At 45.7% G+C, this 16,440-nt stretch overlaps 1 protein-coding gene across 1 annotated transcript in view; it reads left to right on the top strand.

Moving 5' to 3' along the window:
* The window catches only part of AK5 (adenylate kinase 5), a 359,252-nt gene that overhangs the window by 73,826 nt on the left and 268,986 nt on the right, over positions 1–16,440 (top strand). The window contains exons 4-5 of the mRNA XM_077450424.1: positions 3,508–3,677; positions 3,768–3,881. Coding sequence (XP_077306550.1) covers positions 3,508–3,677; positions 3,768–3,881 — 284 coding nt within the window. The remainder of the gene's footprint in view (positions 1–3,507; positions 3,678–3,767; positions 3,882–16,440) is intronic.

The following is a 16,440-nucleotide window of genomic DNA, read 5'->3' as shown; positions in this document are numbered from 1 at the left end:
CAGGTTCAGGGTCTTGGCAATCTACTTATAGCCTAGGCCATGTTTATGTAGAGAAACTATTCTTTTTTTTTCAGATCCTCAGAATGTTCTTTGCCATGAGGTGCCATGTTGAACTTCCAGTGACCATGTTGAACTTCCAGTGACCAGTATAAGAGAGTGAGAGTGATAACACCAAATTTAACACACCTGCTCCCCATTCACACCTGAGACCTTGTAACACTAACAAGTCACATGACACCAGGGAGGGAAAATGTCTCATTGAGCCCAATTTCAACATTTTCACTTAGGGGTGTACTCGCTTTTGTTGCCAGCAGTTTAGACATTAATGGCTGTGTGTTGAGTTATTTTGAGGGGATGACAAATTTACACTGTTATACAAGCTGTACACTCACTACTTTACATTGTAGCAAAGTGTCATTTCTTCAGTGTTGTCACATGAAAAGATATAATAAAATATTTATAAAAATGTGATGAGTTGTACTCATTTTTTGTGAGATACTGTATGTATAAAAAAAGAAAATTTCTTGGTGCCTATAGCAACCAATAATTTCCACTTGGCATTCCTGCAATGCAGATTTGGATTGAAAACAAGGGCTTTAATTTGTACGGGATACAGAAAATGTTCTTATTAGCACACTTTTCATACATAAATCCAGCCAGCTAACATGTTCGTTTACCACCAATGTGTTTGTGTGTGTAGGGGGCGGGGGAGACAGGGGCAGGGTGGTTAACAGCACTGACACTGACCACCGATACAGAGGGGGAAAGGGGTTCACTAACACTTTCCCCCCATCCCCATTGGTGTTTGCTACTGACCATCAATGAGGATGGGAGCAATGGAGGTGGTTTAATTAACCCTGTCATGGACCACCAATGCAGGAATGGGGTCAGGGTCGTCTTTAATATTGATTGGACACTGGGCAAACATTTTCTTGCCCATCCCATGCAATTATGCTTTCACATTACACAGGATCTCCTCCCCGATACTACCCCATCATTACACAAGGCCCCCCTTCCCCATACTATCCCAAAAATTACACAGGACCCCTTCCCCATACTACCCCCAACATTACACAGGACCCCCTTCCCTATTCTACCCCCATCATCACACAGGACCCCCTTCCCTATTCTACCCCCATTATTACACAGGACCCCGTTACCTATACTACCCCATCATTACACAGGACCCCCTTCCCTCATACTACCCCCATCATTACACAGGACCCCCTTCCCTAATACTACCCCATCATTACGCAGGACCCCCTTCCCCATACTATCCCAAACATTAAGCAGGACACCTTCCCCATACTATCCCAAACATTAAGCAGGACACCTTCCCCATACTATCCCAAACATTAAGCAGGACACCTTCCCTATACTACCGCCATCATTAAACAGGACCTCCTTCCCTCATACTACCCCCATCATTACACAGGACCCCCTTCCCTCATACTACCCCCATCATTACGCAGGACCCCCTTCCCCATACTATCCCAAACATTAAGCAGGACACCTTCCCCATACTACCGCCATCATTACAAAGGCCCCCCTTCCCCATACTATCCCAAACATTACACAGGACCCCTTCCCCATACTACCCCCAACATAACACAGGACCCCCTTCCCTATTCTACCCCCATCATTACACAGGACCCCCTTCCCTCATACTACCCCCATCATTACGCAGGACCCCCTTCCCCATACTATCCCAAACATTACGCAGGACACCTTCCCCATACTACCGCCATCATTATACAGGACCCCCTTCCCTATACTACCCCCAACATGACACAGGACCCCCTCCCTCATACTTCCCCCATCTTTATGCAGGACTCCCTTCCCCATACTATCCCCAACATTACACAGGATCCCCTTCCCTATACTATCCCCATTACACAGGACCCTTTCCCCATACTACCCCCATCATTACACAGGACCCCTTCCCCATACTACCCCCAACATTACACAGGACCTCCTTCCCCATACTACCCCCAACATTACACAGGACCCCCTTCCCTATACTACCCCCAACATTACACCGGACCCCCTCCCCATACTATCCTCATTACACATAACCCCCTTCCCCATACTTCCCGCATCTTTGCACAGGACACCCTCTTCCTCCTTAGACCCTTCCGTGGGCCTATGGTCTGCAGGTTATCGGACATGGTGAGGAAAAGGGGTTAGCGTGACTGTGCTTGGGACTGGCAGGTGCTCGCCCAGGACAAGGTTTACCTTACTAAGCTGGCCAGTCGCTGCACAGGCTGCAGACATAAACCCCAAACCAATCACCAGCACCCCCAACATTCAATTACACCCTCATCTCCTAAGTGATTTCCAAATCAATTGAGCAACTATTTGCAGGCAGCACAAGCTCAAGGTGCAGCTCAGCTGTTTGGGCCCCACATCAATGACTGGGCCCAGGGCAGCTGCCCCTTTTGCCCCAAGACAGTCCTAAATGGGGTTAAGGGGGGTTAGCAGCATTGCCACTGACTATCAATGAAGGGTGGTGTAAATAGCACTGCCACTAATTACCACTGTAGGGGTTATTATTGCAGTCACTGGCACCAGTTTTGAGGGCTGTTATTTCAACAATTGGCACATGCTGGGGATTATTACTAAGGTCTTTAACACCATTGCAGAGGGTTTTTAATGCATCAACTGGGACTCCTTTTCTGTCAAAATACACTGATCCGTGGCTGCAGCCGACTGGCTACAGCCACTGATCAAAAAGAGTTTGCTAAAATACATATTTAAATTTATTTTTTAAATATAAGCAGTGCAAGTACCTGGTATCCGCCTCCTGCAATCAATGTACAGCAGAACTGCAGTGTGGGAGGAAGAGGCAGCGCAAGAAGCCATACCTCCCAACATTTTGAGATGGGAATAAGGGACACCTACTAGCAAACGTAGGCATAGGACACACCTCCTGCCACACCCCTTAAAGGAGAATTAACCAAAAATCAGGGACAGCCCCTCAAAATCAGGGACAGTTGGGAGCTATGAAGAAGCCAATCATGTGCTAACAGGGAGCATGTTGACTGGCGTAGAGGGCAGACTGACAGAGATGAGCTCATCACTATGCTACTTCTCTTTTCACTGTCCCATCACAGGCTGTGGCGGGTTCAGGATGATCTGGGTTCAAAGGAAGTGTGTTGAATCATGCTGGCCATCACACTGAGGAAATCCAGCAGCAAAAAAAAAGGACTGCTGGAGAAATCTTATGAATATTGCAGCAAAAGCTGTTTTTGTTATTTTAATCTTTTAATTGACTACTCTTTTTCTTTTTTTTTGGCTGGAGTTCTGTTTTAACTTTAGCTGCAATAATATATATCTTTTAATTCTGCTCGGCGTTCAGCTTTAAGTTTTGCTTGCTGTTAATTATTATTTGTCAATTTTCCCGAGAACTATTTTAGCAGCAGATGCCGTTTTCCTAGTTAATTTCCTGCTATTTGTGTGGCTAATTGCGCGCTATTTTTTTTTATTTTAATTTTTCTTCACCCCTAGGTGGGCCTGGCAGCGGGAAAGGGACTCAGAGCTTGAAAATAGCGGAGCGTTATGGCTTTGAATACATATCAGTGGGCGAGCTGTTGAGGAAAAAGATCCACAACACCAGCAGCAACAGAAAATGGAGCCTAATCGCCAAGATAATAACCACAGGGGAATTAGCGCCACAGGTAGTGCGACTTCACCTCTGCGATTCACTTAACCTTAACTGATTAACAACACCAGCAATTAATGTCCCTTTCCCTTTTTTTCTCCTCCAGGAAACGACAATTACTGAAATCAAGCAGAAATTAATGCAAATTCCCGACTCAGATGGGATCGTTATAGATGGCTTTCCCCGCGATGTGGCTCAAGCGCTGTCCTTTGAGGATCAAGTAAGCACTGTTCTCATCCTCGCGTTGTTGTTTTTCGGCTTTCTCTGCCTGAAGTGTCTCCGTAGGAAGCAATTTGCTGCATCTCCAGTTCAGCTCTGGTAACTGCCGTACCAACAGGGAGATATAAGATTAATCTTCCTCTAATGATAGGCTTCCATTCCTTTTCACTGGTGTATTGTACTGCATTATTTAGTAGCAGGCAGTGGCGTAACTAGAACTTTCAGGGCCCCGATGCAAGAAACCACAAAGGGCCCCCCTGAACCCCAGCCAGGGCCCTTCCCTCCAAGTCCAGGGCATGGTCACAGGTATGACCTTTGTGAGCCCTGTAGTTCCACCACTGGTATCAGTAGTTTTTTTTTTTTTTTTAGGTGCCCCATTGGGGGACTGTCCCTAGGCAGGATGGGGTCCCCGTCCCCAGAAGAGATTAGGTCCTTTTCTCCAGGGCAGATGAAGTTACTGCCCCCAGGTGAGAAGGGGTCCCTGTCCCCAGGGGAGGTGGGGGTCCCTGTCCCCATGTGAGAAGGGGTCCCTGTCCCCAGGGGGAGATGGAGGGGGTATGTAATGGTGTTTGGGGGATGGGGTTCTCTCACTCACCATGACCAAGCTGCAGGCGGCGCACTCATCCATGTTGGCCTGGGCTCCATCCAGTGTGCTGGACGGGTGATCAGCATATCTCCCAGAAAGACCTTTCATCATCTGTGTATGACGGGGGAGGAGGGGGGCTGGCAGACAAGCCTGCAGTGTCTTCCGGGGGGCTCTCATAGGGCTGCACTGCATCTGTGTGCTTAAAGTTTGTTTACCCGGGAGAAGTATGCAGTGCAATGTGGGCTGGACTTGGGGGGGGGGGCAGGACTCTGGCTGGGGAGAACAGACATCGAACTGAGCGGCAATGCATGGAGCAGGAGAGGGGTACTCTGAGGAGCCGGCCGAGGACACGGGTCATGCGGGGAATGCACAACTAAAGAGCAGTCAGTGCGATAGTCGAGCATGGAGCTCTGCTAGTCACTCTCCACCTCCAGCCACCCGTGTGCATGGTGCACTGGTACCCCTAGCTGCCTATGCTGCTGCCGGCCATATGTAGAGGGGGCTGCATGGGCCCCCTGCATCACAGGGCCCGATTGCGGTCGCAACTGCTGCACCCCCTATAGTTACGCCCCTGGTAGCAGGTAATAAGCAGTTGGTGGATGCAACTCCCTATAGCACTGGACTGGTACGCTAAACACTCTCGAAATCAAGAGTTTCTTGTAGGACCTTGTTTAATCACTTCAGCCCCGGAAAATTTTACCCCCTTCCTGACCAGAGCACTTTTTGCGATTCGGCACTGCGCCGCTTTAACTGACAATTGCGCGGACATGTGATGTTGCACTCAAACAAAAATTTACGTCCCTTTTCCCCCCCCACAAATAGAGCTTTATTTGGTGGTATTTGATCACCTCTGTGTTTTTTATTTGTTGCGTTATAAACAAAAGCAACAATTTAAAAAAAAAAGCACATTTTTAACTTTTTTTAAATATTTTTTACTTTTTGCTATAATAAATATCCCTCAAAAATACATTAAAAAAAAAAAATTTTCCTCAGTTTAGGCCGTTATGTATTCTTCTACATAATTTTGGTAAAAAAAAAAATCACAATAAGCGTATATTGAGTGATTTGTGCAAAAGTTATATGGTCTACAAAATAGGGGATAGCTTTATGGCATTTTTATTATGCTTTTTTTTTTTTTAAAGTAGTAGTAATGGCGGCGATCTGTGATTTTTTTCAGAACTGCGACATTATGACAGACACATCGGACACTTTTGACACTATTTTGGGACCATTGTCATTTATACAGCGATCAGTGCTATAAAAATGCACTGATTACTGTGTAAATTACACTGGCAGGGAAGGGGTTAAACACTAGCGGCAATGAAGGGGTTAAGTGTGTCCTAGGGGGTGATTCTAACTGTAGGGGGGGATGGGCTTCAACTCACATGACAGCGATCACTGCTCCCGATGACAGGGAGCAGTGATCTCTGTCATGTCACAAGGCAGAACGTTCTGCGACTCTGTGACACGATCTGGCGGATATAGCGTCAGTGGGACCCACGGTCAAGCTGTACGTGGTGCCTGCCAATTAAAGGGGACATACAGGTACGCCCATTTGCCCACCGCTGCCATTGTGCTGACGTATATCTGCATGCAGTGCTTGGCAGGTGCTTCACAGCTTAACATTGGATCCCCTGTATCAAAGTGTCTAAAACAAGACCTTGCTTATGGCAACTCCTGTATTGTACTAAACAGCGAAAATGCCATTGGCCATAGGAGAAAATTAGAGTCTGTTTCAAGAGACCATATTGTACCATTCATCCACACCATTTCCAATCACAGAGCATCTTGCATTCACTGAAAGAATAGAAGGTTTTTTATGAATGGGGGAGGTGTCAGGCACTCGAGCGAGTGAAACAGGGCAAGCCCAACGGCAGGATATTTGAAAATCCTCCCTAAGGATTTAGCTAAGCCCGCTCCCTGCAAGGGTTAACTAATCATTTAGTCTATGGGAAGGGAAAAAATCAGTTTAACACCTATAGCAAAATAACAGCGAGGCAGTGGCTTTAAGATCCTGATCCATATGACGTCCTTCACGTGAGCGGCCCTCAGACACAGTGCATCGCGAATCAGGGTAAAGAGCTACTGATGTAGGCTCTTTACCATGTGATCAGCTGTGTGCAATCACAGCCAATCACATGTAAACAAGTGTCGGTTATTGTCATTTCCTTTCCTCAGAAATGTCACTGTGTGAGGAAAGGAAAGCCAGTTACAGGAGACATTTACACTGGGTGCAGCACCATCAGTGCTAAGCATATCAGTGTCCATCCGTGCCCAGCATATCAGTGTCCATCCGTGCCCAGCATATCAATGTCCATCAGTGCAGCATATCAGTGCCGCCTTATCAATGCAGCCTCATCATTGCCCATCGGTGCAGCTTATCAGTGCAGCATATTAGCGCCTATCAGAACCTTAGACTACTTTAGCACAGGGAAGAAGATGCTACAGGGGACCAGTTTAGCAGCGAGGAGGAACGGAGGCTTAAGTAAGCAGATCGTCTACTTTTCTGTGTCCCCCCTAGACCTACATGAGCAATAAAAGCTTGAGTTTAGCTATAAAGTATGGCTAAAAATTATTTCTGGGTATTTGCAACAGAAAAAATGAGCTATCTCTAATGATGTGTGCCCCATCTCTGTCTGCTGCAATTTTTCTTACATATCTCTTTACTGAAAGAATGCCAGGCTTTTTATGGATGTGTAGCCAAGTCCCAAGCCTCTCCAGACCTCTCTGTAGAGTGGGTTATGAGGCATGGTGGGTGCAATACAAGGTAGATTAATGGGCGATAGACACTTTTTGAATGCAAAGATATTTATTGTCTCTTAAACAGAACTGAGGGAGAGAGGGTTAGGGCCAGGACACCCTTCAGTAGTTGCAATGTTAACTGTCAGACTCCAAGACTCCTATAGAAAGACATCCATGCAGAGAAAGGCACCCAGCTGGATAACACGCTGTCTCCTATTGCACCAATCTTGAACAGTTTCTAACACAGGTTGTAATGAACTCTTTCACTTCTTCCACAAACTCCCTTTTAGATCTTCACTCAACTGGGCTCCCAGTCTGTCACTTAGACCCACCGATCCACTGCCACTGGATCTCCTGAGCTCCTCCAATCTACTCTCTCAGTATCTTCCTCAATCGTCACCCCCACATCCCTGTTGGGTCCCTAGCTTGGCACTCGCAGATACTTCTCAAGCGTTGCCCCACTAGCCTTCTCAGTCCCTGGCTTGGCACACAAGACTGCTCTGCAAGCGTCACCTCCATTGGCTTGACACCTACTGAAGTTTCCCACCATCCCTGGTTGGTGAGAATACTGCTCTGGTACTTGCTTCAGCAACTCACGATGGTCCCTGGTAACATGGTGGACGGTCCCTTAGTGGCGACAGCTTCCCTCTACCTCCGACCACTGACAGGTTCTCCGGCCGGCAGAACTGTCACTTTGGTTGGACTGTAAGCCACAATCCTAACCCTGCGCTGCTCTCTTTCTTATGGATAGGCCCTTAGACAGCCTAGCAGACAGATTTTCCCAGGATATGCCTTCAGCCTTCGGTTTAGCAGCCCTGAGCAGTACAACACACGTCCACCCAGACAGCCATCCAGGGGGCACCAAACCCTGATAACCTGACCTCACCCAAATAAATAGGCTCTCCCAGCAGGCCAAGGGACAAAAGAAGATCCCTGCTCATTGGCTGAAACACCCCATCTATTTCTAATCTGTTCTTGCGATGCCCTTGTCTTTATCTAATGCCACCAGATACCTGGCCATCTAGTGACAGAAGAGAGAAGTGCAGCAATTCCAGAATTAGGGTGGAATCAATTGATCTCCTATCAATTGGCCAAAGCAACTATACTTGGCAGGTAAATTTACTAGCAATCCTACCTAAACATCAGGGTGCTACAGATGGAAGGAGGTGCCGAGCGAGCGATGCACAGTGATTAGTGTACTGCAACCAGAACTACATCTGGCGAACATTTGGTGCTGAGGCTTGTTGACTGTTACTTGAGTAAAAGTAAGATGCTTAACAATCACTGCAACAGGCAGAGATAGGGCCACATTATTTTTACTGTGCAAGTGGCTAGAAAAAAAATGTGTAAAGCTATAAAGCTGAACTCTATGCAGATATGAAAACCACTGAGTGCAACTTTGCAATCATTAGTACATCATTAAGTGCATCCTTATGCAAGCAGTGCACATACCTGTATTTGCCTGGTATCTGCCTCTTTCAGTCCCTGTACAGCAGGGCTGGGGTGTTAAAGGAAGAAGCAACACAAGGAGCCAATCACTTCATGTGCCAACAACAAGCATGCTGATAGGAGGACAAAGCAGAGTAACAGAGATGAGCTCTTTACTGTGATGCTTCTCCTTCCACTGTCCAATCAAAGGTTGGGGTGGGTCTGGGATGACCTGGGCTCAAAGTTTGTTGAATGATGCTTCCCACCAGACTGAGGATGTTTATTGGAAGAAAAAAATATGATGGGGGAAATCTCTTGATTGAAGGGGGCAATTGCAAAAAAAAAAAAAGCAAGTTTGGTTGTTTTACCTTTTTCACCTTTTTCACGGGCTATTCGTTTTTATCTTAAGTTTGGCTGGAGTTTTGCTATAAAGTAGATCTGAAGCCATCTGTGTCATATTGGGGGACATTTTCCCTGTCCAGTAAATAGGTAGTAAGGGGAAATCTCTCCAAGTGAGAGAGTCTCTCCTAAGCACTTGTCCCCATCGATATTAGATTTTCTGTCCAATCCTGTTCTGGTGAAAACTTTTTTTGGGGTTTTCCCTCACCAGACCAGGAATTGATTGGAAAACGTCCAATGGTGCTTCCTTCTCCAGGGAAGGATCTCTAATGCTGCGTACACATGACCGGACTTTCCGGCAGAAAAGGTCCAACGGAATCATTTTATCAGATATTCTGATGGTGTGTGGGCTTCATCTGACTTTTTTTTTTCAAAAATTCTGACAGACCTAGAAATAGAACATGTTTTAAATCTTTCCGACAGAGTCAATTCCTATCGGGAAAACTGTTCGTCTGTATGCTATTCCGATGGACCAAAAAACGACGCAAGGGCAGCTATTGGCTACTGGCTATTGAACTTGCTTTTTCTAGTCCCGTCATACTCATCACGTTCTAAATGAACGGACTTTAGTGTGATCATGTGTAGGCAAGTCCGTTTCAGTGGAACTCCGTCAGAACTCCGTTGGAAAGACCGTCAGAGTTTATTCTGACGGAGAAACCGGTTGTGTGTATACGGCATTAGGGGGATTTCTTCTTTCCTATTGTGCTTTTAGGAGAAGAAATAAAGAGAAATCTCCAAATGGGACACAAAACAAAAAAATAAAAAATTCTGTACAATAATAGAAAAAAATTCCTTTCGATTTGAACGTATGTTTTAGCACTATTGTCTTTTTCCTCTTCTTGTTTCATGAAATCTTTTATATACAAAAAACTTTGATGGAGCAGATGGTATTTGAAGTTTTTAAAGCTGAACTCTAGGTTACTTTCATTTTAAATAGTTTGCTTGGACCAAGCTGACCCAAATTAACTATTTCCTTTACTAACTGATGTAGCTGCTGACAGCACGGTATAAACTGTACCATCTGCTATATACATTGTACCGCCATGTATGCTGCAGCGGTACTGGGACTTCCCGTCTGCTGCCGGAACAAAATTGAATCGGGCTAAGGGCATCTCAGCCATTCACAGGAAGCCTCGTATTTTCACCAATCCTCTGATTGGCCGAGGTGGAGAGGTGGGAGGATAAGGCCACAATCTCCACATTACAACCTTAGGTGGCTGAAAAACTTCTTAGTACTGTCAATCTGGTACAACAGGATATCTGCACACAAACAGCAAAGGACCCAATAGTGGGTGTGTTTGGGAACCTTTCTCCAGCATTACAAGGTGTTCCCAGATCATCAGATTTCCATATAAAAAAAAGGATGTTGGACCGGTGGTTTAAACCGTAAACCCCCGAAGCAGTTGGTTGTGTTTACTGTAGCAGCCCTTCCCTCCAGGCTGCTTATATAAAATTAAGAAAAGGGACAAAAAATCGGAACAAAAATAAGAAAATAGAATCTTTGCATTTTTTTTTCTTTTTTCCAAACAAAGCTTTACAAAAATGTTTTGTTTTGTTTTTTTGTGGAAAAAAAATACTACTTCAGCCCCTCCCTGGTGGCAGGTCACATGACCTTTACGAAGTTATTGGTTATGTCATAATGTTCAAAAAAAGGGCCAGTTTAAACAGTTCCTCAGGCTTAGTGGTCAATGAGAGTAAAAAAAAAAAATTACATTACACCTGTGGTCAGCATTAGGATGAATAGTGCCCCATCATTTATAATGGTGAGGGGAATGATGCCCATTGTTGCTATCAGTGGGAGGAACAGTGCCCCATCATTGGTGTCAGTGGGAGGAATAGTGCCCCATCATTGGTGTCAGTGGGAGGAATAGTGCCCCATCATTGGTGTCAGTGGGAGGAATAGTGCCCCATCATTGGTGTCAGTGGGAGGAATAGTGACCCATCATTGGTGTCAGTGGGAGGAATAGTGCCCTACCACTCACTGGTGTCAGTGGGAAGAATAGTACCCCACCACTCACTGGAGTCAGTGGGACCAATAGTGTCCCCTCACTGGTGTCAGTGGGACCAATAGTGCCCCATCATTGGTGTCGGTGGGAGGAATAGTGCCCCACCACTCACTGGTGTCGGTGGGAGGAATAGTGCCCCACCACACACTGGTGGCAGTGGGAGGAATAGTGCCCCCCTCACTGGTGACAGTGGGAGAAATAGTGCCCCCTCAATTGTGTCACCAGAAGGAAATATGCCCCCTTGATTGTGTCACCAGAAGGAATAGTGCGCCATTGTTGGGGTCAGTAAGAGGTATTATGCCCCAAGTGCTGAATAAAGGCAAGCGGTTTGGAGACTGCTGGGTTATATGGTCACTGCTAACTTTTCAGGTCTATGTACAGAACTCAGTATGAGGCTCTGTCTGGGCTGTGATTTTCCTCATTAACAGAGACCACATGATCAATCGTGCATAATAAACCTGTGACCCATCATCAAGAGAACATGACAGATGAAGAAAGTCTTCACCTTTTGGGCTATACTGTTGCAAACAAAAGAACTGTAGGTCTGCCCAGAATAACTCCTACCATTTGAATGCCTAGGTTTTTTGCTAGTAACCTAGTATGCCTTTTTCTTCAGCTCTGCTGGCAAAAATCTAACCAAATTTTTCTAGCATTTTCAATTTTTTTTAAAAAGGTTTCTGTTCAATCAATATTCTTCTCTACTTGGTGCCAGAACTGGTCTCTATGATGGCAGTTACCCAGTGCAGCCTATCCTCAGCTTAGCTTTTGGAGTGCAGTCACTGCACCACTGATGCATAGGACATTGCGGTGCTACCCTGGAAGTGACACTTAAGCATTTGGATCTGCATAGGGTGCATTTCAGACTCCATTCTGGTAAAAAGTTGGCCATGGAAGACTTTCCAGGTTCAGAGCCATTAGCATTGCTTCAGCAATTGCCATTTCTCTCAAGACTCGCTTAGTGAGTAGGCCCTTTTGGCTGAATTCTGGGAGCTGCTTCATTGTTTGGATCACGGGGAGCCTGTAAAATCTTACTTTTCTGTGACCTTTGTACCTTGCTCATGTGGAGTGTACTACAGCATATGCCCATGATGTACTAAAGGGAAAAAGACTTTGCACTTTGCAAAATGCAGTTGCTCCAGAGCTTGGTAAATGAGCAGAAACTCCATCATCCAATCATCTGCAAGCAAAAATGCTGTTTATATATTTTGCATGTGATTGGGTACTCTTTGCAAAGTGAAGCCTTACCTCATTTACTAAGCCCTCGAGCAACTGCATTTGCAGAGGGCAACTGCTATTTGCCTTTTTTAAATCAACTCCACACTGTCTGTTTGGTGGTTGTGCACCTGCCTGGATGTCAAATTGGGATCAGCGGCTGTGTCTGTGCAGCTGCTATTACCCAATAGACATCAATGGAAGAGGCTGCGCGGGGATCTACAGAACACCTGTGCATCCTTGTGCAAGTAAATACAGCCTTTGCATGAGTGTGCGCTATTGTACGCCCCATGGGAAGGAGGCCTTATTAAATATTGGCAATGATGAGTATAATTTGGCAGATATCAGATTCCCTTGATTTGCAGACCTATATAAAGTCATAGAATACCAATATCTTTCATAATTTACCACAGGGGAGGCATTATTGCACATGAATACATTTGTCTTGCGCTAAAAAAAACAAAACAAAAAAACACCCATGAAATCGATTTTTATGTGCTTTTATTTAGAATCAGCCAGGCGAAAACATCTGTTTGTTAATAATGAACAAACAATGACTTGTTATGAAGCAGCATGCAAGGAAATAGGCTTAACAGTTAATGGTTTTATTATGAAGGGTAATTTAACGTGGAACACAAATCCTGACTCTGGGCAGACGCAAGAACTTGTAGCTGGTAGAAAATGACAGGGAAGCACCAAGTGGTCCTGCTTGCAATGTGCCAACTCTTAATCGTCATTGCGGCACAGCACAAGGGGTGCTGTCTGCATTTAGCATACCAAGCTCACTTTTCTGCCAATAAACGGGTTTACGAAATCTCATTTCAGCCAGTGCCAAGCAATGCGTTTTCTTTTTTTTTTGTCTTCGCATTCTGGTGATGTGCCTGGAATCTTAACAATCAGTGAAGTCATTTCCAATCTGTGCTGCGAAAGATCAACAAGGGCATTCTGGGGAATCTGGAAGATATATTACCATCCTCCAGACCCTCAAAGGGTTGAAATTATCATGGAAGGTCACTAAATATTGGCAGTCGTTTTCTTCTCTGCATATTGAAATTTGAATTATGCAGGGAATCTCATATTTTGGTCTTCTTAGTGGCAGTATTTGTGTTACAGCGGTAAATTAATTTTTTTAATAAATGGCTAACTGTAGCACTTACCCCCTAAAGGAACCATTGATGGATGGGTCCTCTGATTCCAGATGACAACGACAGTTCTTGCAATTCTCCCCACAATATATACAGAATGGAAAAAGTAAAAAGCAATAACAGATAGCAGTTTTGTACAACGCAACAAACAAGAGGGCCTCTTTAAGTGTCTTTACACCCGAACCCCTGAATCAAGCCAAGCCCTAACTAGAGGGGTGGTACTGGAAGCTAAAAGTACCTTCAGTTTCTCAAAACTTCTCCCATTGACCAGTGTACTATTAAATGTTTCAGGACCAAAATTCCTGCTATGGATCACTCAGGTTTATGTAGATCCCACAGTATAGGACACAAATATCAAAACTAATTCCCAAGACAAGGTGATATGTTAAGTGGGTAAAGAAATTGTGGCCCATGGCGCTCACCGCTATGCATTCTGTAATTAAGCCTCCTTCTGCTTCCTGGCATCTGGAACCAGTTTAGAGTGAGGACTTCATTATATACAGAGGTCCCTTGGAGTGGGCACTGCGGCTTATGCATATATTTGCAAATTTGTGCAAACAAAACCCTTGTTTTTACATAAACCGTTAGCCCTTGTGCACACGGTCGGAGATTCCGACGGAATGTGTCCTATCGGACCGTTTTGTCGGATATTCCGACTGTGTGTGGTCTGCATCGGACTAGTCCCGTCGTAACGAAATAACGTCATCACGTTATGTACAATCTGATTTTCCGACAATTTAGTCCGACTGTGTGTATGCAATATCACTTCCAGACCCCTTCCGGAATTAATCCGTCGGAATTACTCCGACAGATTTGGTTGTCGGAATCTCCGACCGTGTGTACAAGGGCATAGAGGTAAGTTTACTGTGAATTTATTTTTTATTTTTTTTATCTGGTCACCTCTGACATCCTATGTGAAATTGCCTGGCACCCGTGCTTCTCTCTGCTTTTCCTCCTCCTGCAGCTTTCTGTCCTCCCGGGGCTCATAAGGGGGTTATTTATGAAAGGCAAATGCACTTTGCACTGCAAGTGCACTTGGAAGTGCAGTCGCTCTAAATCTGAGGGGTAGATCTGAAATGAGCGAAAGCTCTGCTGATTTTAACATCCAATCATGTACAAGCTAAAATGCTGTTTTTTATTTTCCTTGCATGTCCCCCTCAGATCTACAGCGACTTTACATCCAAGTGCACTTTCAAGTGCACTTGTAGTGCAAAGTGTTCTGCTATCCCAGGTGGCGGACGGGGAACAGTCAGTGCAGCCCTCCTGTAATAGCTCCTCAGCTCACTGCCAGAGGAAGAGAAACCGTGTAAGCAAAAGCATCAACAATGACAGCTTTTTCTGTGGGGCAGCAGGCAAGAAGTATTGCAGGCCCATGACCAGTGCCGGGACAAGGTCTTCTACCGCCCAAGGCAAACATGCCAAACTGCACCCACCCCACCCCGCCCCCCAAGATGTATAAGCGTTATGTGTCAGCAAAAATCCCCCCCCCCCCAAGAAAACTGGGCTAATCTGCATGCTTGCCCCCTAAGCATAAATGCCTCCTTCTCCCAGTACAAATCCACCCCCTGCTGCAATCCCCCCTCCCAGCATGAAATTTTGCCCCCCCCCAAAAAAATACCCCTTCTTGCACAAATCCTCTACTTTCTCCTCATGGTGCACATCTCCCCCCCCACTCCAAATTTCCCTCCAATCCCCCCTCCTAGGGCAAATCCTCCCCCCAACCATCTCTATTAGCACAAGCAGGGCTGCTGATAGGGGGGACCACCAGTCCCCCTGTAGGGGACCTGGGCACACAGGGGGGCCCGAGCAGCAGGAGGAACTGGTGTAGTAGTGTAGAGGGTCAATTACAGAAAGATGCCCTGTGCAGCTCTCTGCAGCAGCAAAAAGCCAGTTTCTCTCCCCCTCCCACCAGCGTTCAGCTGCTGTAGAGAGAGATCCAGACATTGGGCATCATTCCTGTAATTGCTTTCCCCGCACTGACCCCCCCCTCCCTGTTCTGCCTACTTCTGATCCCCCCCCCCATATGCCCCCGTCACTGTGCTGCACTCCCCCCCTCCCCCTCTCTCTGTAGCACTGCTGGTAAAAAAAATCAATTGTAAAAAAAACTATTATAAAAGGGCTAATTTACACAGATTCTCTGTTTGTTTGTGTTCGCTAATAATGATTTTAGTGTATTTTGATATATGGGGAGGGGGGCCCTGCCAGGTAAGCTGTATGGGCCCTTGTGATTTTCAACAGCAGCCCTGAGCACAAGTCTCACCCCTCCCAACACCAATCCCCCTAAATCACCACATCACCACTCCAGCACCCCCCCCCCCCCCCCATACACACACCCACACGCATTTCCTCTCCTAGACCAATTCTTACCCACTGTCACTCCCAAAATTACCCCTCCCAACACAAATCCTCCCATCAATCTCCTTTAGTACCCCCCTTCCCCCCCATGATCACAGTGCCCAGGGTAGGTTAGGGACTCTCCTGCCCACCCCTTGCCTGGGGCTTCAACATTTATGGTAACTAGAGTTACAGAACTTTAACATTAAAAATCACAGCTAAAGATCCATACTCGCAGGTTAAAATGCATAGCACTGTCTTAAATTGTCCACAACCCCACATCCGCATATTTTTAACAGGCAATCAACCATTTTTAAAACAAGCCCCTGTCGACCCCTGTGGCTGCATGCACTGTGGAATAATTCACACCCAAATTTAAATTTAAAAAAATATGCACTTTGACATTCTCTCAGTAAATGCTTCTGCTCATCTTCCCGGCAGTGACTTTGCTTATCATAAATGCAGAGGCATGAAAATCGCATAAAAAATGCAACAAAGCCATGCAAACATGCAACTATTTCGCACTACATACTGTATTTATTGGCGTATAACATGCACTTTTTCACCCTGAAAATAGGATGCACGTAGCATGTGCATGTTATACGCCAATACTTCAATTTTAGCTGCCTCAGAGGGGACAAGGAGGGGGGCGGGACGAGCGCCGTCAGATTATATACAGTGAAAATCTCCTGTTTACTTGGTGGTCTC

This window comes from Lithobates pipiens, unplaced genomic scaffold (genome assembly GCF_037356315.1).
Source record: "Lithobates pipiens isolate NorthernLeopardFrog02 unplaced genomic scaffold, aLitPip1_a1.2 Scaffold_23, whole genome shotgun sequence".
Taxonomy (NCBI): domain Eukaryota; kingdom Metazoa; phylum Chordata; class Amphibia; order Anura; family Ranidae; genus Lithobates; species Lithobates pipiens.
This window is presented reverse-complemented; position numbering and strand designations above follow the sequence as displayed.